Genomic DNA, 22,600 nt, shown 5'->3' on the forward strand with positions numbered 1-22,600 from the left:
TAGAGTCAACTAGGGAGCTTTAGGAAAATGCTGAAAAAATTCTCCAAGGAATTCTAAAGTGCAGACAGAGTCGAGAATTCCTGGCTTAATTGATGCGCAAGGTCCCCTAGCTCTGCCATTCTGGGACCTCTCTGGCCCTTACTCTCTGATGTCACCCCCCCCAGGATAGGACAGCTGCCCAGCCTGGGCTGGCAAGGATAGCCCGAGCTTCTTATGCTTTCGGAGCTGGATCCCTTGGTTAGAAAACATGGGTTGGAAACCTTAAACTGATATATGCTTTTAATTTTTGTTCTTTATTTTCTTTTCCTTTATCTCTCTTCCAGCTCTGGAGTGCACAGAAAATCAAGCAGGTAATCCAGTTTTGGATTCTCTATTTCCTTCTCCGTGTTGTCCTGGACTCCACCCTGCCCTGTCCCAGGGATCTAGTGGAAGCCCCCCTCCGGTGGCTCTTCGGGCTCTCACATTTGCCCTTGGCCCCCTCACCCCTTCCTTCTGCCCCGACACTCGAGGGCCAGAGTCTCTGAAGTCTGGAGCTCAGGCCAGGCTGGCCTTTCCCTGGGTTCTCTGAGCTCCCGGAAGAGACAGGGCTCTGTCCACAAAATCCTTATTATGTACCTACCATGTGCCAGGAATGGGGGTAGAGGTCCTGGAAGGTAGACACGATCCCGTTCCCCATGGACTTTTGCTCTCCACTGCATTCAGCTTTTAGGGTAAGTCAGGAGGAGGGGTGCTATCTGTTTATGGCCCATGGTTTGGTATTCTTTTGCCTTGAGTGGTGGAAAGGCCTAACTGGCCACAAGGCAACATACAGCCACTGGTGTCTGAATCTTCCCAGAGAAGTTGTCTTCTTCCCTTCTTCCTCCCCTAATGCCTCTGCTTTTCTCCCTCCTCCCTCCCCCTTCCCCCTTCCCCCTCCCTACACCCCCGTCCCCACCCCATTCTCTGTTCCTGCTTTTGCCAGGCTATTCTACATCCGGACACCAATGAGAAGATCTTCATGCCATTTAGAATGTCAGGTAAGCTCCTGGGGCCCTTCTGGTTCTGGTCAGCCTGGGGTGCTTACTCCAGTCACAGTTCCAGGAGCATCCAGATGTGCTGGCCTAAGGAGGGGACAGAGCCTGTTACAATCATGGCCATATTTGCACCTCTACATTCACCTCAGCTCAACTGTACAAGGCGCTGGCCAGGCCTCAGAATACTCTATGGAGCTTACCTGCCTTTTCTGCCTGAGCAGTTGGGGTGGAACCAGGGCTTCCACAGGTGAATCTGGTAGCCGCCACCACCACCCACTCCACATCACTCAGCCCTCACTAGGACAGCCTCAGTGATGCCTGCTGTAAGCAAGCCCTGGCTTCTACAAGTCATTCCCCCTCTCACCGGTGTGTGACCTGCTGTTTCCTTCCAAGTCCTGCTCCCTGCCCTGCCCCTTTTAGGCAGTCAGTCTCCAGCTTAATTCTCTGTTCTCTGATCCTGCCATTAGCCCTCCCTTCAGAATGGATGCACTGTTATTGCACTGCTGTGCACATACAGAAGGTGGGATTCCTGTTCTGTGGAGACCAGGAGGCAGAGGGTGATACAAGATCCCTGCCCCAGGAAATCCCATTGGTCACTGAAGGGGCAGCTGTGCCTATGTGGGCTTTAGGGCTTAGAAAGCACTGGCATGTACACGAGCTTGGCTGGCATGGTTATCCCCCCAGCAGTTCTGAGAGACTCTGCAGAGTCACACTCATGGGTGTACTGACGCCTCCTTCTTGGGGCGCACCCACCTTGAATTATGAGGGTGGAATGGGAGGGCACTGCTGCTGCTGCCTTGGGAAGGTGGCTGGAGAAAGGCGGTCTCAGTCAAATGGTTCCCTCAGGGTCACCACCCCCAGAGAGCCTGGCCTCATTGGGGGCAAGAAAATAAACAACCAGGGAGTTGATGGACATGTGATGTCATTGTGTACACTGGGGCAGTGAGTGCCCTGTGACCCCCTTGCTTTGCCATGAAGAACTTTAAGGCTCTGAGCATTTTTCTTTCTTTTTATTTGAGACAGAGTCTCCCTCTTTTGCCCAGGCTGGAGTGCAGTGGCATGATCTCTGCTCATTGCAACCTCCACCTCCCAGATTCAAGCGATTCTCCTGCCTCAGCCTCCTGAGTAGCTGGGACTGCAGGCACACACTACCACGCCTGGCTACTTTTTGTATTTTTTAGTAGAGATGGGGTCTCATCATATTGGCCAGGCTGGTCTTGAACTCCTGACCTCAAGTGATCCGCCTGCTTTGGCCTCCCAAAGTGCTGGGAAGGGCTCTGAGCATCTTACAGTTGTGGTTGTAGATGCTTCCCAGTCCCTGCACCCGGCACAGCAGGCTCTCACTCTGAGCCTGGCTTCTCTTGTAATTCTTGACCTTTTTGAGTCATGCATTCCTCTGAGGCCCTGATCAAACTCTGGTTCTCTCCCCAGAGAGAAGTGGGTAGGAGAACCATGGCTCACGTGTGTGTGTGATTATGTGCACTCAGGAGCAAAGCTTCACTTTAGATGCAAGTCAGATAAGCCCGATCCCGCTGTCCAGCCACTGCTCACTGGCTGCCACGGTTAGAGGTTGGGGACAGGAGGCTGTCCACTGACAGCAGTTGGGGCTGTGGAGAGAGCCTCGCCTGGGGGCTGAGAGCAGCGAGGAGGCTGTACCCACGGCCTGGCTGCGCTTCACCCCAGCTCCCTACTGCGCCACTGGGGATGCCACGGATTTAAGAAGCTCTGGCACTTAGAGGTGCATGGCTCAGTTTGGGAGGGAATTTTCTTTCCAGAAATGGCCATGATGCCGGGGAAGTAAGGGCCTGTGTTAGAAAGACAAGCTGAGGCAAGAAGGAAGACATTCTGGGGTCCTTGGAGGATGTTCAGCCTCATGTAGTGAGCGTGGGCAGGGTGTGTCGTGCCTCGCAGGAAATCGTAGGAGGATCACCAAGTGTGGAGTGGTGGTGCCCCAGGTCGCAGGCAGCCCTGCCTGCAGGAACAGGCCTCTGGGTTCCAGGGGAGAGTGAAAGCTGCCTGGCCAAAGGGGAGCAGAGAAGAGGAGGCTGGGGACACAGCCTCGGTGAGGGCTGAACTGGGAAAGGGTCTATGAGATCGGAGATGCCTCCCGCCTAACTGACCTGAGCCCCTTCGTCAGGGCGACTGATAGCCTAAGACCTAACCTGGAGGCTCCTGGGTATCTCAGGTGAGATGTGAGTGGATTATAAGGCCTGACTCGTTTCTTCTCGTTCACAGGTTATATTCCTTTTGGGACGCCAATTGTAAGTGTTACCTTCAAAGGATTTCCTTTTCTAAAAAATTATTTTAAATGTCTAACTTTATGTTATTGCTCACGGGTATTTGACTGAGTTGTTGATTTAGGATAAGTCAATTCCTGGAGGGAAATTACCAAATAAAATGATATGTATTTCTTACCACATCTCTTGATGCTGATTGACAAATCTCTTTTCATAAAAAGCCTGATGACTTAAATCCAGCGTGGAGTTGAAAATTGCCTTCTTCCCTGCACGTTTTCTGTCCCCACTGTTGTCATTAGCACCTGCTAGTCATAGGGAAGTTTTCTCAAAGAATTTGGGAAGTAGGAGTGGAAGCATGCCTTCTGAAAAATCAAAGTTTAAAATTAATTCAGAAAGAATTTTCAGCATTCTTTTTGTTCAGTTTTAGAATCAGGAGTATGTTTACTCTTTATTTTTATTGGAATAAAACATACAGAAAGGTGCATTCATCATAAATGTACAGCTTGGTAAATTTTCAAAAAGCAAGCATATCCAGGGCTGGGCGTGGTGGCTCACGCCTGTAATCCCAGCACTTTTGGAGGCCAAGGCAGGCAGATCATGAAGTCAGAAGATCGAGACCATTCTGGCCAACACAGTGAAACCCCGTCTCTACTAAAAATACAAAAAATTAGCCGAGAGTGGTGGCGGGCACCTGTAGTCCCAGCTACTCGGAAGGCTGAGGCAGGAGAATGACGTGAACCCGGGAGGCGGAGATTTCAGTGAGCCGAGATCGCGCCAGTGCACTCCAGGCTGGGCAACAGAGCGAGACTCCGTCTCAAAAAAAAAAAAAGAAAAAAAAAAAAAAGAAAAGCAAGCATATCCAGTAAACATCACTTAGGTAAGGAATCAGTCTAACACCCTCCCAACTGAGCTACTTCGGCCAGCTCACTTAGATAAAGATTCAGAGCATCATTAGCATCTCAGAAACCTCACATGTGTCCTTCCCAATCACCACCCCCACAGAAAATCACTTTTCTGACTTTTATATTTTAGTTTTGCTTGTTATTGAATTTGATATAAATGTAATCATCAACATGTGCTTTTTTGTGTCTGGCTTCTTTTACTCCACATTGTGAGATTTGTTCATATTGTTATCTGTAACATTCGTTTGTTCTTTTCTCTTTGCTGTATAATATTCCATTGTCATAAATTATCAGAATTTCTTTATTCATACTACTGTTGGTGAACATTTGGGTTTTTCTAGTTTTGGGTTTACAACAAATAATGCTGTTTTGAACATACTTGTACAAGTCTTTTCGTGGATATATGCCCTCATTCCTCTTGGATGTAGACCTAGGAAGCTAAATTAAAGCAGGTAACAACTATAATAAATGCAATGTGTGATCCGAGAATGGATCCTGGGTTGCAGCAGGTGGTGTGTAAACTGTATTGCAGTTTCTTATAAAGCTGAAGATGCACTTACTATATGACCACATAACACTACTTTTAGGTATTTATCCAAGATAAATGAATATGTTTGTTTACACAAAGATCTGTATGTGAATGTTTATAGTAGCATTTTTCACATTAGTCTAAAACTGGAAGCAGACAAGAATGACCAACAGATGTTAAAACTATTGGGTAAAAAACTAATTGAGAACAGAATATTTGCATAGTCTCAAATTTTCCTATGGATATCATAGATATTATTCCTTCTATGTTAATTAGTTGGCATCCTCTCGAGTTTCCCTTCTGCCTCTTCCTTTAATGTTTTCTTAAAACTATCAGTATTTAGATACTGTTAATACAGTCTTTGTGGTTTTTTTTATTCAGTGGGTAAAAATGTACTCTTGTCATTATTTATTTTGATATGCAAATGGGGCCACTTTTGACCCAACCTTAAAGCAGTTTCTCTATTTGACATGCCCCGCTAGTCTTTGAGAGCTTCAGTACTCTCTGACACAACAGGATATTCTAGGTTCATCTTTTCTCTTTCTCTTTTTTTTTCTTTTCCTTTCTCCTTTCCTTTCCTTCCTTTTCTGTTTTCCTTCCTTCCTTCCTTTTTCTTTCTTTTTTCTTTTATTTTGTCTCACTGTCACCCAGGCTGGAGTGCAGTGGCAGGATCATGGCTCACTGGAGCCTCAAACTCCTGGGCTCAAGTGATCCTCTTGCCTCAGCCTCCCGAGTAGCTAGGACTACAGACATGTGCCACAATGCCCAGCTAACTTCTCAAAATTTTTTTTATAGAGATAGAGTCTCATTATGTTGCCCAGGCTTGTCTTGAACTCCTAACTGAAAGCAGTCTTCTCACCTCAGCCTCCTAAAGTGCTGAGATTACAGTAGATTTGTCTGTACAGTACTTTCTTCACCCCCATCCTAGAATAATTGATTTCTCCAAGGAGCCCTGTTTCCTTTTAGAGGGAAATGATACTTAGAAACCAAGACCTTGATGCTGGGTGTACTCATGGTTACTGGAGTGGCATTGCTTCTAGGTACTCTTGGGGGACAGAGCTAGGAGATACAACTTGTAAAAATTCATGAGTTTATACTGATACCTGTAATTCCCATCAAACATCTCGATGTTCATTTGTTCTCCCGTTTCATATTTGAATGTCCCTTCTCCCTGAATGAGACTCCAACAGTATATGTACTCACTTGCTAAATCTTATACATACAAATAAGAGTTTCCAGAATTGCTACATCAATACCACTCTCAAAATACGTATTAACTAAAGCCCAAGATTTCTTTGAAGTTCTTTTTGTCCTTAGAAAGTATCCTATTGAGAGTACACAGTCAGAGAACCATGTTCAAAAGTTTGTTGAATTAATTTTTTTCTTATGTGTTTATGTTATCTACTTGATACACAGTTAGGTTTAACTGATTTCTGTTGGCATTCCATTTTAGTTGTTTCTCCATTCTTATTAATTTACTTTTTTTGATATTTAGGAGATAGGAATAGTTTAAAAGTCAAAGCTATCTAAAAAGATACACTCATAAAAGTTCCACTCCGCTTCCTATCCCTGCTACCTCCTTCTTACCCATCCTCTGAGGTAAACAACTTCTTCTTATTTTTTTGTAAGAATAAACAGATACAAATATCTGCTTTCCCCCTTTTTTCTTATATAAAATGTAGTATACTATATACCGATGTGTCTGACTTACGATGGTTCAATTTACAATTATTTGACTTTATCATATGTGACAGCAGTATACATTCACTGAAAACAATACTTGCAGTTTTGAATTTTGATCCTTTCCTAGGCTAGAGAAATGTGATATGATACTTTCACCATGCTGGGCAGTGCAGCTCCCAGTCAGCCATGTGATCACAGGGGTAAACAACCCATACTACAATGTACTCTGTTGCCAGTGTTTTTTTGAATATTGCATTCTATGTTCCGCATCCCATCATGTCAACAAAATGCCCATTTTCAACTTATGATATGTTCAATTTATGATGGGTTTATCAGGCGTAACCACATCATAAGTTGAGAAGCATCCGTACACCCTTTTGCACAATGTTTTTTTCGCTCAGTATATCTGTTTTTTGTGGTTTCATTGTTTGTTTGTTTGTTTGTTTTAGACAGAGTCTCACTCTGTCTCCCAGGCTGGAGCGCAGTGGCATGATCTCTGCTCATTGCAGCCTCTGATGCCAGGTTCAAGCGATTCTCCTGCCTCAGCCTTCTGAATAGCTGGGATTACAGGCATGCACCTCCACACCTGGCTAATTTTTGTGTTTTTAGTAGAGATGGGGTTTCGCCATGTTGGCCAGGCTAGTCTTGAACTCCTGGCCTCAAGTGATCCACTCGCCTCAGCCTCCCAAAGTGTTGGGATTACAGGCGTGAGCCACTGCCCCAGCTCTTCCACTTGATATATCTTGAAAATCACTGTATATTGATTTATAGAGATCTTCCTCATTATTACTTTTTTACAGCTGTATAGTATTCTACTAAGTGGAAGTACCATGATTTATTTAGATAATTTCTTACATTAGATTATTTGTAATACTTTGCCATCATGAATAATGCCAAAATGGTAATCTTGTGATATTGTTGGAATATATCTTGAGGGTAAATTCCTAGGTTCTATAGAAGGACTAATTAAATAGACATTTCTAGAAAGATTGATCAAGACAAAAGAGAGAAGATACAAATAAACAGCATTAGCAATAAGAAGTACAATAATTATAGATGCAGTAGCAGAATAAAAGATCAGAATGCATTGAACAACTCAAGGCAATACATTTAAAGACTTAGAAGAAATGAATACATTTCTGGGAAAATACAGCTTACCAAAACTGCCTAGAAAGATGAAATATAGAGTCTTTTTTTTTTTTCTTTTTTGGGGACAAGATATCACTCTGTCTCCCAGGCTGGAGTGCAGTGATGCGATCATGGCCCACTGCAACCTCAAATTCCTGGGATCAAGTGATCCCTCCTGCCTCAGCCTCCCAAAGTGTTGGGATTACAGGCATGAGCCATCACACCTGGCCTTAAAATCTGAATAGACCTATAAATAAAAGGAAATTTAATTTGCAGTTTAAAATATTTGCACCAAAGAACAAACAAACCCAAAATTATCACTGGGCTCTGATCTTCCAGGTGACTTTACCCAAAGGAAGAGCTGAACTCAATTTTATAAAGCTTTCAAAAGCAAAAAAAGTGCCAGGCATAGTGGTTCATGCCTCTTATCCCAGCACTTTGAGAGGCCAAGGCAGGGGAATCGCTTGAGCCCAGGAGTTTGAGACCAGCCTGGGCAACATAGCAAGACCTTGTCTCTATTGAAAAAAAACAAAAAAGAGAGAGGAAAAAAAGGAAATCTTCCCAGTTCATTTATGAGGCACTTTGAGACCAATACCAAAGTAAGTATAAGAAAGAAAAAGTATAAGCCAATATCACTTATGAAATTACATGTAAAAATTATGAAATAAAATAATAGCAATCTGATTCCAGCAATGCATCAAAGTACATCATAACAAAATGCTTTTTACCAAATATGATAACATTAGAGAATGTATTAATATTAGTTCATCACACTAAGAAACTGAAGGAGAAACATGATTTTCCCAGTAAATACAGAAAAAGTATTTGATAAAATAAAACATAACTCAATTTACGGTAATTATTATGATAAAAACAACAGATTAGGTCTAGAAGGAACTTTCTTAACTTGATAGTGTCTATAAAAAATGATTTAAACCAACCATAGCAAGCACCTGTCTTAAAGATGAAACAAAGGTAAATTCTTAATGTGTTGGACAGGGTAAGAATGACTGATAATGTTGCTTCTATCTAACATTTTCCTGGAAGACTAGCAAGTGCAGTAAGACATGAAAAAATAAACAATGGTATTAGAGTTGGAAAGAAAGAAAAACATTTATGAGAATAGACAAACTATTGGAACTATTTTAAAAGATTTCTGGATGTAAGACAAGTATACAAAAAAATTTTGTATGCCTGTAAACCTAAAACAAACATCTAGAATATGATTTTTGTAAAAGATGTCATTTACAATAGTGTTTTAGACAATAAGGGATATAAAAATAAATTCAAGAAACAATATTCAAGACTTTAACAGAGAAACGTATACAACTTTATTGAAGGACATTGGAGATCTAAATAAGTGGAGAGCTGTATCATTTTGTTTTCTTCAAATTAAAATCTATATTCAATGTAATTTCAGTCATAATCTCAGCAGGATTTGTTATGGAACTTGACAGGTTGCTATGAAAAGTTACATGAATACAAGCTAGGGGATAAGAATAGTGAAGACAATTTTCAAGAATAAGGTGGTGGGAGAGGACTCACCCTACCACATATTATAAGACAACTTGGTTTTGGTACAGTGATAAGCAAATATGTCAGTGGAACAGAACAGAGAACCTGGAGACATGCCCATATGGAAATTTAAGATTTGACTAAGGTGGCATTACAAATCAGTGGAGAAAAAGGACAAACCATCTAATAGTATTATATGGTGCTGGGACAGCTGGCTACCTATGTGGAAAAGAAAGAAAGTCAGATCTCTACATCACCTTATACGCAAAAGGACATTTAAATATGAAAAGAAAATATTTGCAGCAATGTTTATGATAGCAAAAAATTGGAAACCGCTGAAATTCCATCAACAAGAAAATGAATCAGTCATGGCTTAGTCACGCAGTGGAATACTTAACACAGGAAAGAAAACAATGAGCAAGGGCGACATTTATGAATATGGATAAATCTCAAAAACAATGTTGAATGAAAAAATAGTAGCAGAGTAGTAATGCTCTCTGTCATTTATATAATGTTAAAAATATGCAAAGTAATATTATATATAGTTTATGAGTACATTTTTAATGCATCCTTAAAAACATCCATGGGAACAATAAGCACCGGCTTTGTGATACTGTTTACCTCTGGGGAGAGAAAGCAATGAAATTTAGCAGGAGAACGGGGTGCTTCATTTGTATTTATAGTGTTTCATCTTTTAAAAACATCTTCACAAAAAAATTGACGAAATAAGATTGGACATATATGGATGCTCGTTATCCTCTAGACTTTTCTGTATCCTTGAAATATTTCATTTTATACATATATTTAAAAATATATAAATATATCGAGAGAGGTATTATTCACATCTCTATTTTTATGTCGTTGCCCTGAAACTACTACATTGTTCTGAAATATTCTGAGAAAGGTTTATAAATTTCCCACCATAATTGTGTGTATGTGCAAGTGTGTGTTTCATTTCTTTGCATTTCTTGCGGTTGTCTTACAGATTTCAATGCAGTGGTGTTTGGTGTGTTCATACAGTTTTGTCTTCTTGATATCATCTCTATCTCTCAAACACACACACACACACACACACACACACGAAATATCCCTGTTTCATTGATTATTCTTGCCTTGAATTTTCTCTTAATTTTTTTATTCCTGTTTTGCTTAAATGACTTGCATTATATATCATTGCCTGTACCTTTATGTCAGAGTCATTTAATTTCTGTGCCATTTTGTATTACACATCTCTTTTGGACAAAATATAGCTGAATTCTACTTTTGCTGCATAAAAAGGCTACTTTCATTTAACCCAGTTTGAGAAACACTGCCTTTAATTTTAATGAGAAATGGAACCCATTCGTATTTATTCTGCCACTGGTGGTCATGACTGCATATCCCAGCTGTCAAATGGGTTTTCTTGTTGCTGTTAGCTTTTTATTAAGCTTTGTTATTGTTTCCACTTCTTTTCCTGATTTATACTAGAGGATAAGTCCTTTAGTTTCTTTAGTTTGGAAGGGGAGCATCCTAATTTTCTCTACTTACCATTCCTCTGTCATATTTTATAGTACAGAGAGGTTGCATTATATATACTTTATAATCAAGAGTCAAATAATAAATATGACTTACCTAACGCTACCCACATAGGAGGAGACCTGTAGCATGTAATTTCACTCTACTCTCTACTTGATCATTTTACCTCCCTCCACACACCTGCCAAGTTTTTGGAAATCATCTGGAATTTCATCAGATTTATAAAGCCTTTCTTAACACCTGTATTATACTTCACAATTATTTAGGCTGTGTGTGTGTGTGTGTGTGTGTGTGTGTGTGTGTTGTTTGGCTAGAATACCCTTTTGAACAATATTCAGAATATAGGGGTAATATGCCTTTCTGAATCTTTGCATATCTGGAGATCTTTTTTTCTCTTTCATACATGAACAATAGTTGGCCTGATTTTCTTTTCCTTTCTAGGTAAACTTCCCCCTTCCCCTGGAATCGTTTGATATTTTTTCTCTTTATCTTTGGAGTTCAGAAATATCTCCTAGGATTTAAAAAAAAATCTTCTCTGTATATTTTATAAAATTATACAAGTAATACATGAATATGTTCTTTGGGATTCAAAAATACCACCAAGAATGTTTTATAAAGAATATTTTAAAAGTTATACAAGTAATACATGAATGTTCTCTCAGCTCAGAATTTAAACAATACAAACAAAAGTAGAGGTCCTTGTGATGCTCCTCAACCCCGAATCTCTGCCCAGAGTAACCCCTGTAAGAAGTTTGGTGTGTGCCTCTAGGCTTTTTCTAGATATCTGCATACATTTAAGTCATTTAAAGTGTTTTTTTTGTTTTGTGGAGTTTTCCATTAAAAATATAACAATATACTTATTTATCTATGGTTAGCTTATGACACTTAGCAGTTTGCCTCCATAACAATTGGCTTCATTTATTTATTTGTTTGTTTTCTCTGCTGAATGGCACCCTCTCCTCCAGTGTGATGGGTTGAGGTTATGTCCGATTATTTGCTATTAGAAACGATTGTGCTGTGAAAAATCTTTGTAAAGCCATTTTTGCACAAGGATAAGGGTTTCTCAAGGGCACTTCCAGAAAGTGAATTTGCTGCATAAAAAGCTACACACATTTACATCTTTAACAGATATGGCTGAATTTCCCTTCAAAAAGACTATATTTCCCCATGCTTTTGTAACACTAGTATTCATTCATCTTTTTAATGTTTTTGCCAATCTGATGGGAGAAGGGGTAGATTCTCATTATACTTTTAATTTTTGTTTCCATAAACACCAAAAAGATGTTGGTGCTTTTTAAATCTATTTATTGGTGATTTGTATTCCCCCTTCTCTGAATTACCTGTTCACACTCTTTGTCCATTCTTCCATGGGCCATATTTTCTAGTTGATTTGTAAGAGCTCTTTATGTATTTTGGACATTAATCCTTTGGGTTATATATATGGCAAGTCTCTTCTCCAGCTGTTTCTCCCTTATTCTCTGGTGTCTTTGTTATAGAAAAGTTTTAAATATTGATGTCTTTAAATATAATGATCTCTCTTTTGATTGATTTGAGTCTTTTTCCACTCTACACCTCCATCTCCTTTATTAAAATAACTGAGGCCAGGAGTGGTGGCTCACATGTGTAATCCCAGTACTTTGGGAGGCCAAAGTGGGAGGATTGCTTGAGCCCAGGAGTTTGAGACCAGTCTGGGCAACATAGGGAGATCCCATCTCTACAAAAAAAGTTTAAAAATTAGCCAGGCATGGTGGTGTGCGCCTGTGGTCCCAGTTACTCAGGAGGCTGAGGTGGGAGGATTACTTGAGCTGAGGAGTTTGAGGCTTCAGTGAGTTTTGATTGTGCCACTGCACAATTGATTGATTTGTGAAAGCTATGTCGTGGAATCAGCTCTTGGATGTATTTATCAATTCTGTATTCTAATTATTCTTTTATGCTTTTGTTTTTATAATATCCTTTTTTCCCTCCTTTCTGTGTTTGTGGTTGGTTTTCTTACTTTTTGCCTTGAATGCTTAGTTTATTTATTTTCCTTCTAATGAAAGTGTTTAGTGCTGTGAATTTGCCTCTGAATATATCTAAAACATGGCTATATCTGATATGTTTTCATATATAGTGATCTTATGTTGTTATTTTCTAAATAAGCTTGGAATTATAATTTCAAATCCTCTTTAGTCAATTAGAAGAACACATTTTAAATTCTAAGTGGTTGGGTTTTAAAAAATGTGTTCTTTTGTTATGTTCTAGCTTATCTTATTTTCAGAGAAAGTGACCTCTACAATTTTGCCATTTGGGATTTATTGTGGTTTTCTTTGTAGCATGGTATCTGAATATGTCAGTTAGGATCAGGGTCATCTGCATGTAACAAAGTCCAAAATAACAGTGGCTTAAACAAAATAGTTTATTTCTCTCTTATGTCAAAGAAGTTTGGAGATAAGGAGGACCCCCACAGTATCATCAGGAACCCAGACTTCCATTTTTCTACACCACCATTTTCAGTACTGGCTTCTATTGTAAAAAGTCACCCCATAGCCCGAGATGGCTGCTGGAGTTCCAGCCATCACATTCACATTCCAGAGAGGAGAAAGAAAAGAAGAATAGTAGGCTATATCTCCCAACCGAAATACATTTATCTTTAAGATACAGCCTCTCTTTAAGGAGCCTTTTGGGAATTTCCATGCAACATTCCATGTTCTGCATATATTTCATTCAGAATTTAGCTGGGTATATACATTTCATTTAGAATTTAGCTGGGTATATAGTTGATCCCCAATTATATAAGGATTCTATTAGTAAGAAAGAAGAGGAGAATGGTGATAGGTAGGCAAACAAGAATGCCATAATAACTTTTATAAATATTCCATCAACACTTTAAAAGATATACAATTTGGTGGTATCATCACTTTGTTAAACTGGGTAACTGGGTATTTGAAATGGCAAAAGTTGAATGTGGGGCTCATTTTTCCCTGAGAAGCCAAATGGACCCTTACACAATTATCAGCTGCCATCAAGTGGGAAGAACTGGCCAACCCAGCAGATGCCAGCACTGTCTTCCATTCACAAGGAGTTACTGAGGCTCACCCCATACGTTTCCACTCTCTCCTTACCCTACCCTAGACAAGCCCATCATTGCAGGGTCACTATGGCCCTGTAGGCAGGTGGGAGACTTGGATGCTGATCCACTCCCCTGCCATTCAGGGGTTCATTGCTGAAGCAGATGCTGTGAATGTCCTAACAGGACCTATCCTTTCCCAGCCTGGAGCAAGCATCCTTCTGTGAATAAACGCATGTGGTGTAAGAAGAGGATGCCCTTGCCCCCAAGATCCTGTGTGAATACTTGATGGAGGCGAAATGGGGAGCATGGCCTGGGATACCTCCCAGCAGCTCTACGAGGCAGCCAGAACTGAAATGACAATGCTCACCTATCCCCACTTCCTAGCCCCAAATATCTGTATCCTGAGGTTCAGAACAGTCAAGCCAGAGGCTGAGTCTCCAGAGGAACCACTGGATTTGAAGAACCTGGGCCTCCCACCTTGGCACTTTCACATGGACAAGCAACATGGTCCATCCCCACTCCTCCCCACCCCTGGGCCACTGCCTCGTCTGGTGTGGAAAGAGCATGCTGGCTGCTCCAGCGCTTCCTGCAGCCCCATCAGCTTCTCCAAGGCCCTGCTGTCGCCTGGTAGCACTGAACATTTAAGCAAATGCCTGGTCTGAAGGGGAGTGAAGGTTCCAGTCCACACCTTAGGAAAGCCCCTGGTCTGATGGAGTGGGTAAGAAAATATACGCATGCAGAAGCCACTAAAAATGCTTACCAAAATAGAAACGAGGGTGCCAGCGAATGTGCTAGGAACTGGGTCCCTGAGTGATGAAGGGAAGGGGCGAGTAAGGCTGGCAGGTGCCTCAACTGAGAAGCTTCTGGAAACCACAGTCAAGCTGCCTTCTGCCCAGGTGCACATCCCCAGCTTGACCCCTACGCTGTTCCCACTTTGCCCGGGAGTCACCTCGCCCTACCCTGCTCGCCCCCCAGAGCTCAGGAGAAACGAGCTGGTTTTCTCCCAGAGGCTGGTGCCAGTTTAGTCAGCAGATTTCACAGATCCACTGGCAACCATGTAGTGTCTTATTTTAAGCTTAACATTTGAAGATGGGAACTTTTTCCCCCTTCGGTGTGTGGCAAAGAGATCCCAATTTATACATAAGCACCGCGGCTATGCCGGTGCACTGAGGCTGTCCCTGAGGCTCTGCGGTTCGTCACTCCCTTTCTTCAGGTATCTTTCCAGAAAAAACCCGCCAGCGTGGTCGCTTCTTATACACGGCCTCTCCCTTCCCAGGTTTCCCCTAAGCACAGCACTGCCGCTTCCATGCACGTGGCCCGGGAGAGGCAGGGCCCGGCTTGGCCCTGGTGGTCCGGCCCTCGTCCTGCCTGCCCCCTCCATTTCTCCTCTGCTCCTGTGCCCTCTTCCCTTGGCTGCTGCGGAACGCCTCGGATGCCAGGGCCTGGGTTTCCCTCATGGGCCTGGGGCTCTCCCAGAGAGCATTTGTGCCTCTCTCAGCCCTGAGCTCCCCACAGCACTGCTTCCCTCCCCTGTCCTTCTCCCCTCTCCGTGTCATGTCGAACTCTCAAAACTCAGGGACCAAATGCCTCATTTCCAGCCCAGGGTGCTAAGGAGGGCAGACCATGAACACCTCGTTATTGGGTCTGGTGGCCTTAGGTTAAGTCTAAATCCGATTTCTGTCTTGAGACATTAAGAACTTGGACTCTGTACTTTGCACTCCTTCATTTTAACACACAGGTGATCACATGGGCTTAGAGACTCTAAGTATCAGAAGATGCTGGTGTCGGCCGCTTCATCTCCAGGGGTGTTTCCCAGGGCCCTCCTGACATCTCCCAAGCCGCCTCATCCCTCCTCTGCTTTTTTGCACATTTAAATCCCAATCCCAATGTTCTCCCTGGCCTTCCTCCAGCATGACCAGACCCCAGCCATGTTGACCTAGCTCACCACACAGGAGGTGTCGCTCCAGTGAAGCTAGAATTGACCAGTCTGGGGTAAACATTCATTTGACAGAGATTTTCTTTAACTGGCTGACATCCTTTAAGTAGCAACACCCCTTATACACTGAAGTGTAACTTTCAGATCATTAGCCACATAAATCAGAAGATGGAGACACAGTAGAAGGAAAAAACAGGACAATTGTTGTGTGTTGGGGTACTGGGGCCCATGGTGGATGACAAAGAGGAACATTTTGGAGTTGAGCGAGTCAGTGTGGCGGAAGGGGATGAGATGTAAAGACACTTGCTCTACCTGGGAGGCTCCCGGGTATGTAGGGAGGCAGCGTGGAGGGGCCTCATTTCTCTGAAGCTTATAGAAGCTCTCGAGGAAGACAAACTTTCCACAGCTTTTTGCTGCTGAGGTGAATGGTACAGAGAAGGCATGCAGGGTGCCGGAGAGCGCGTGACAGACGTAACCTCACTGTGAGGGTCAGAGGAGACATCCTGGAGGAAGTGACGCCTAAACTGAAACCTGAAGGATGAGGAGGGAGGGATTAGCCAAGCAGAAATGGGGTGAAGGGTGAGAGGGATGATTATTTCCATTATCTTGGCGAACAAGACAGTTCGCCGTAGTCTTCCCCTGGCTTCAGTTTTACCACCCAATTGTTTTGACGCATACCCCATTTCCTCTCCAGGTTTCCCACGCTTTTAAAAAAACCTTTCTCCTGTAGTTTGAGTCAGTTTTGTATGGGAGGTGGCCAAGGGGGTGGGGGCTTGCTCAGTTCTGAGTCCTGATATCATCGTACACAGAACTGTGGCAGTGGCCTTACCCCTCCTGCCTTTATCTTCAGCTGTTCATGTTCCACTTCTGGCCAAGCAGACTGAGATATTTGGGGGTGCCTCTCTCCCAGATTGAGACCTCATCTCTCTGCAGCAGTTAGAATACTCTGAAGGAGGAGGCCCAAAGTGAAGATGTGATTTTTCTTGTAGCAAGTTACCATATGGGTGCCATTGGCCCCATTCCTTACTCTGTCTTGAGACTAGGCTCAAGCACAAACTGCCCCTCTTCCTGGGCCTGTCAGGGCAGCCCTAGAGATGGGCTGATGGCCCCTGGATTGGGTGGGTTTGATAAGCAGGGCTGCTTAGGAGCCAACATCCCTGGTGAAGACTTAATTCAAGGCATATTCATAATGGTACAGAATTTTGGACTAGAAAGAACAGCATAGTCACTCCGCATATGTAGTAAGCTGTGTATTAGCTAGCTATTGCTACCATAGTGTTGTGTAGAAAACATCCACAACACTTCAGTGGCATACGTGAGCATTTTTTTTTTTTTTTTTTGAGATAATCTCACTCTTTGGGCTCTGTCGCCCAGGCTGGAGTGCAGTGGTGCGATCTCGGCTCACTGCAACCTCCTTCTCCTGGGTTTAAGCAGTTCGTGTGCCTCAGCCTCCCAAGTAGCTGGGATTATAGTCACCTGCCACCACCCTCAGCTAGTTTTTGCATTTTTACTAGAGATGGGGTTTCGCCACGTTGGCCAGGCTGGTCTCGAACTCCTGACCTCAGGTGATCCGCCTGCCTTGGCTTCCCAAAGTGCTGGGATTGCAGGCGTGAGCCACCATGCCTGTAAGCATTCATTCTTAGGGATCTGCGGTTGGCTGGGGTTTGCCCGGTCTAGACAAAGCTTGACTGAGGCAGTTCTGCATCTCACTATGGTCAACTGAGGGTGACCTGACCTGGGATGGACTGTACCCTCCTGTCTCTCCTGTCTGTCCTCCTCCTTGGACCAGGGATTTGTCAGGGATGTCTTCTCGTGGCAACCTCAGATGCTCAGCAGGGCAAGCAGGAAGGCATGAGGCCTCTGAGCCAGGGCTCAGAACTGACACGCTGCCACGTCCTCCCACGTGCTGTCAGTCAGAGCAAGTTAGATGACCAAGCAGAGCCAAAAAGTGAGGAAATAAATTTCTCCTGTGATGAGGCCGTGGCAAGGGTATGGGTGCAGGGAGTGGGAAATAATCTGGACCAAAGACTCAATCTCCCACCCCCACCCCCTGCAATTAGGACTTAATAAAAGGAGTCAGGAGTGCATTGTCCCAGTCCAGCAGAGCTCTTTCCCTGGCCAATAATTATCTAATAATTAGGAGTGTTCTTCCACCCTGGGGTGTGGGCCCAGCTTTGTGCTGAATGCCATGGGGGGGCATCAGAAGAAGAGGGAAAAGCCCCAATTTTGCCTTCCAGAGCTCTGTTCTCTGAGGGATAAGACTTGTGTTCCCAAGATGGAGATGAGACGATGTTCAGTGGTGTAATGCTGACTATGGAGCTCAGAGAAAGAAACCAGCAAAGGCCAGGAAAGAACTACATGGGAGGAAAAGAATGGCACTGGCAACCGGCATCCAGGGAGCGCTTGCTGCAGGCTGCATGCTGAGCCGAATTTCCTCCACACCTTACTTCCTCTCATAACCATCCTGAGAGGTACTGGGATTGTCCTTCACTTAACAGGTGAAGAAACAGAGGCACAAAGAGCTCCAGTGACTTGCCTGTGGTCACATAGCTGGTAAATGCTGGCACCAGCATTTGACGACCAGAGCCTGAGCATCACTAGGTCCATGGTAGGACACCCAAAAGGAAGGGGAGCAGCAAAGGTACAGACGGATGTGCAGAGAGCACAGCTGCCAGGGGGCTGGAGCGGCAGAGGGGACTTCAGCCATGTTATGAACTATAAATGGGAGCAGAGATAGGATGTGTGATTTGGCCAAGGTCCTGCAGCGCGATAGGGTGGAGGCTGGGCTAGAAATCATAGCTGTTGGCTCCTGTTTCCCTCTCCTTCCACTTTCCTTGGTACCAGCCACATTCTGGGCGCTCTCCACCCGTCTGCGTGGCCACGCCTGAATCGTTTCCCTCTTGGAAGAGGTGCAATCCACTGGCATTGAAGCTGGGTGGACTGGCTCCCTCTCTCTATCCATCTCTTTCTTCCTTTCCCCTGCCATGTTCTGGAAAGGGCAGCGGGAGGGAATGTGGGCAGGTTGCACCAGAGATATACATCTGAGAGCTGAAGGGAACATTTATTTTTAATTTAGACTTAAAAAGAAAAAAGGAAGTTATAAAATATCTGCTCTTGCTCCTGGGATTGTGCAGATGGTGCTGCGTTTTGCCTAATAGGGAATTGGGCTGGCATCCTCGTGCTTTTGGTCCCCGCCTGACTGTAAGGACCTGGAGGGCAGGATCCCTGCTTCCCTGCCTCAGCCTCACATGGCCCCCTAAGGCTCCGTTTGGCCGGTGCAGCTCGGTGTTCCTGTCTTCTAACCTCACCCTCTCCACACTCCCTCTGGTCTCCCAGACCTCCTCTGCAGTCAGACCAGTCTCTCTGCTGTCTCGGCTGTCCCTGCTCCTGTGTCCGCGCCCCCTCGGCTCACTCCTACCTCCGCCTTCGTTAGATAGCCGGGACACACTCACCCCTCCCTTCCTGAACTCCTGTTTGGATGTTAAAATTTATCAACTTTACACATAACCAAATACCTCATTAAACCATCTTGTCATTTTCAAGCCTCGGTGTTATAAAGGATGTTATCCTCCATTTTCTTGTCTGGTTTTTGTTTTTATTGTGGTTAAGGAGTGTGTGTGTGTGTGTGTGTGTGTGTGTGTGCGCGTGTGCGCGCGCGCATGTGTGTGCCCGCACGCACGCACTCATTCCTCTCCTCTGGCTTTCTCCATTGGGAGCAGCAAGGAACTTGGTACGTAGAAGCAGCTCCTCATAAATGGATGCAGAGTGCTGACTGGATCTCCCCTCTCTCTGCGCTCAAGGGGATGAGCTGGAGAAGGAGTACCCTAAAATCAGAGTCAGGGCCCCCAAGCCAGGAACCAGGAGACCTGATTCTCTAGCTTGCTATGAAGCTATGGACAAATTACTGAATTTCTCTAAGCCTCAGTTGTCCCGTTTGCAAAATATCAAAAGTAATCTCTGCTTTGATCCCCAGGGTTAGTATGAGGATTATGATAAGTGAAATGCGTGGCAAAATCAAATCAGTCAATCCATCTCTTTAAGAAAGAATGAGGAGACTTATAGCAGTCAGAGGTGCCAGCATGGACTCCAGACCCATGTTAGGGTAGGAGGTTGGGATGCAAAGTGGGGATTGTCTAACAAAGTAAAAAGCTCGCTGGTCACAGAGCCATGGGCAGTGTGTATGTGTGTGGTACATAGCCCAAATACTAGTTTGGTTTGTTCTGGAAAAGACTTGATGTCACTTTTAAAAATGCTTGCCACTAAAGATAAATCAAGTGAAGATGAAAATGAGACAAAGGGAAGGTTAGGGAAGGGAAGATAAAATGAAGCCAGAAGTGAGGTTTGGGCACAGAATCCATGCAGTGTGGGTCTGTACACTTGGCAGATGGGGCTGTGGAGAGCTGGCCTGAGCTTCTGACGGTGCAAAGAGACTCAGTTGAATGGCTCAGTGTCTGCAAGGCACATGCACACCAATTATTCAGAGGCACAGTTCCTGACCCTGAGACTGGAAAATATTTCCCCCAAGAGGATTATAAAGGGAACCCTGTGGTGTCACGGGCAGTGTCCTGGACAGCAGTTGTCTGGTAAATGCAGTGAGTGCCATTGGGCTGTATCTTACGATGTTCCTGGTGGTCCAAGTACAGTTCGAGGGGTAAGTGGGGATTCAGAGGAGAAGACAGTGTAGTCCATAAGACACCGTGTTCAGTAGACTCCAGATCAGGGGATGACGTGCTGGGCTCCAAACAGTGAACAGCCTTATTAACTTCCTCCGGTGGTAGAAGGCAGTCAGGCATGCATACGTGTACACATAGGAGCACATGTACTCACCCACCCCCCTGTCCCATCCCCACCCCCGCTAGGCTCAGCTCCCTCCCTCTGGTCTGGCTTCTAACTGGGGGCCCCAACTAGGAGGAGGTCCTCAGTTTCCTGGGATACTCCTCAGCAGATGGGATCCCATTACAGACAAGACTGTCTCTGTTGACTTGACACCTACTACCCAGAATTTGGAAGTAGAATTTTAAACTGAGGTCAGCCCCTTCACTTTCATAGTTTAAGAAAGTTAGTGCCCCAAAGGGGATCATTTTCTGCCAGAGATCACATGGGGATGGAGCTGAATCTAAGACCCAGGTTCCCCTGATTCTCACTCTAATTCCCTAAGCTGCCACTGCAAAGAAAAAAAAAATCAAGTTGGGATCTCATTCTGGGGGAAAAATCTCATAATTCCTCGTTGGAGCTATGGAATAGCTTTATATTATATAATTTTATTCAAACTGATATGAGCCAATAAACATAGATTGTGTGTGTGTGTGTTCGCTGTTTTAAAACATTTTAATGTTTAAAACATGATTTACTAATGCTGCTGGGGATGTCTAGAATTTGATTTACTGCATATTATTGAGTGTTTATACTTGTTCCTTACAGAAATTCTTGCCAAAGAGCCATTTTATCTACAGGAATAATAAATAAGTCAATATGTGGATGGTTGTGCACATTTTTCCCATATGCAGTGGGACTTGGTAGATGTTACTTTGCACACAAACACTCAGAAGGTAAACTGGAGAGATGCACATGGATCCCTGAAGTCCAAGGCTTGGCCAGTGTCAAAATCAGACCATTCATCTTGACTTAAACCAAAAACACGGTCAGCAAGTCTAGGTCTTCGGTGATATTTGGGCTTTGGGAATAATGGATCTACATGTTCCCATACCTAGCCATATGTGTATATGTGTATATTTGTTCATTTCTTCATTCATTCCTTTCTTCACTCATTCAACAAATATTAGAAATCTATGTTTCATTCAGTTGCTTAAACCTGGTATAGGTTTTTGCTTCATGGAAATTCACAGATAACAGATACAAATTCCCCCAACTTGTATTTACAAAGCAGTTAAGGCCTTTGAAATGATTTTTGTTTAATCCTCGCAAAAATCCTACGGGAAGGCTAGGGTGAGCAGTCAGGTAACCTGAGTGGAAACGAAGGTATTCCTTTTGTTTGCTTGTTTTTATTGCCCCCCTAATTGTGGAAATAATACATGTCTGTTGTTTAAAAGAATACAGAAATATTTAAGATTGTGCAAAAGTAATCTGCAACCCAACCTCCAGAGACATCCACACTACAGGTTTTTTCATGCTTGAAGATAATGTGTGTATGCATGTGTTTGTGTATATCGTTATATATATAAAATGATTTTTCTTTAAATAAATAAGATTATGCTGTAATATAATTCTGCAACTTGCTTTTTTCCCATCACACAGCCTCTCCCTCAATGAACCTCAGTTTGTATGTACACGGCATACCACATCAGTTTGTACAGATCCAGCTCACTCATTTGTGGTAGCGTATTTTTTCTTTGCAAAAGCATAGGATGTTTCTTTTGCCTTTTTCAGCATTTCTTCTCTCTTGCTCATAGGTAGTCGGTCTTCTCTTGCCCAACCAGACACTGGCATCCACTGTCTTCTGGCAGGTAACAGTCTCGCAGCAAACAGGGCTCCTGAAGGAAGGGCCCACACAGGTGCTGGTTAAGAACTCCCTGCTGTGGTGTCTCCTGCCCCGTCCAGACCCCGTGTAGGGTCAGTCCACCCCAACACCACCCCTAGCCCAGAAGCCACTGAAGGAAAACCAGGACTTTGGCCCTGCTGAGCAGGTCTCCAGCAGCCCAGCATGTCTCAATCCACCATGTGTCACTCTAACCTTTGGACAGAGGTGATGAGGGCTGCGTGCCCCTGCCTGGAACATGCTGGCTTGTCAGTGGGGTGGCCCCCACTCTGCCCCTTGGCTGCTCATCCCAAGGCCAGTGACCCTGAGGCCCATAGCCTCATTTTGACATCAGCCTCCCCCACATCTGCTGAGGAAGCTAAATCCACCCCTAACCTGAGGTTGTGAAGTGCATCACAGACCCTGGTCCCTGCTCTTGGAGACAGTCTGGGTTGTGATGCCGTGAAAACTGAGGATATCTCTGTGTTTGTGTGTGCAGAGAAAGACGGGCAGGAAGGAAAACCTGTCTGTCTTCTAGGAGAAAATGTCAGTCTTCCCTGAACTAAACTCCTGCCGGCCTCTGTGTCTGGGAACTGGAGGTGCAGGATACTGGACTGG

At 43.9% G+C, this 22,600-nt stretch overlaps 1 protein-coding gene across 28 annotated transcripts in view; it reads left to right on the plus strand.

Annotated features, from left to right (window-relative positions):
• SFXN5 (sideroflexin 5) overlaps positions 1-22,600 on the plus strand; it is a 129,485-nt gene that overhangs the window by 47,989 nt on the left and 58,896 nt on the right. For all 28 annotated transcript variants that reach the window (XR_010149103.1, XR_010149104.1, XR_010149105.1 and 25 more), the window contains exons 4-7: positions 324-350; positions 962-1,016; positions 3,249-3,274; positions 21,918-21,971. Coding sequence is in view for 18 of the 28 variants with exons in the window: in XM_016948770.4 (XP_016804259.1) it covers positions 324-350; positions 962-1,016; positions 3,249-3,274; positions 21,918-21,971 (162 nt within the window). In the remaining 10 variants the exon portion in view is untranslated. The remainder of the gene's footprint in view (positions 1-323; positions 351-961; positions 1,017-3,248; positions 3,275-21,917; positions 21,972-22,600) is intronic.

This window comes from Pan troglodytes, chromosome 12 (assembly GCF_028858775.2).
Source record: "Pan troglodytes isolate AG18354 chromosome 12, NHGRI_mPanTro3-v2.0_pri, whole genome shotgun sequence".
In the NCBI taxonomy this organism is placed as follows: domain Eukaryota; kingdom Metazoa; phylum Chordata; class Mammalia; order Primates; family Hominidae; genus Pan; species Pan troglodytes.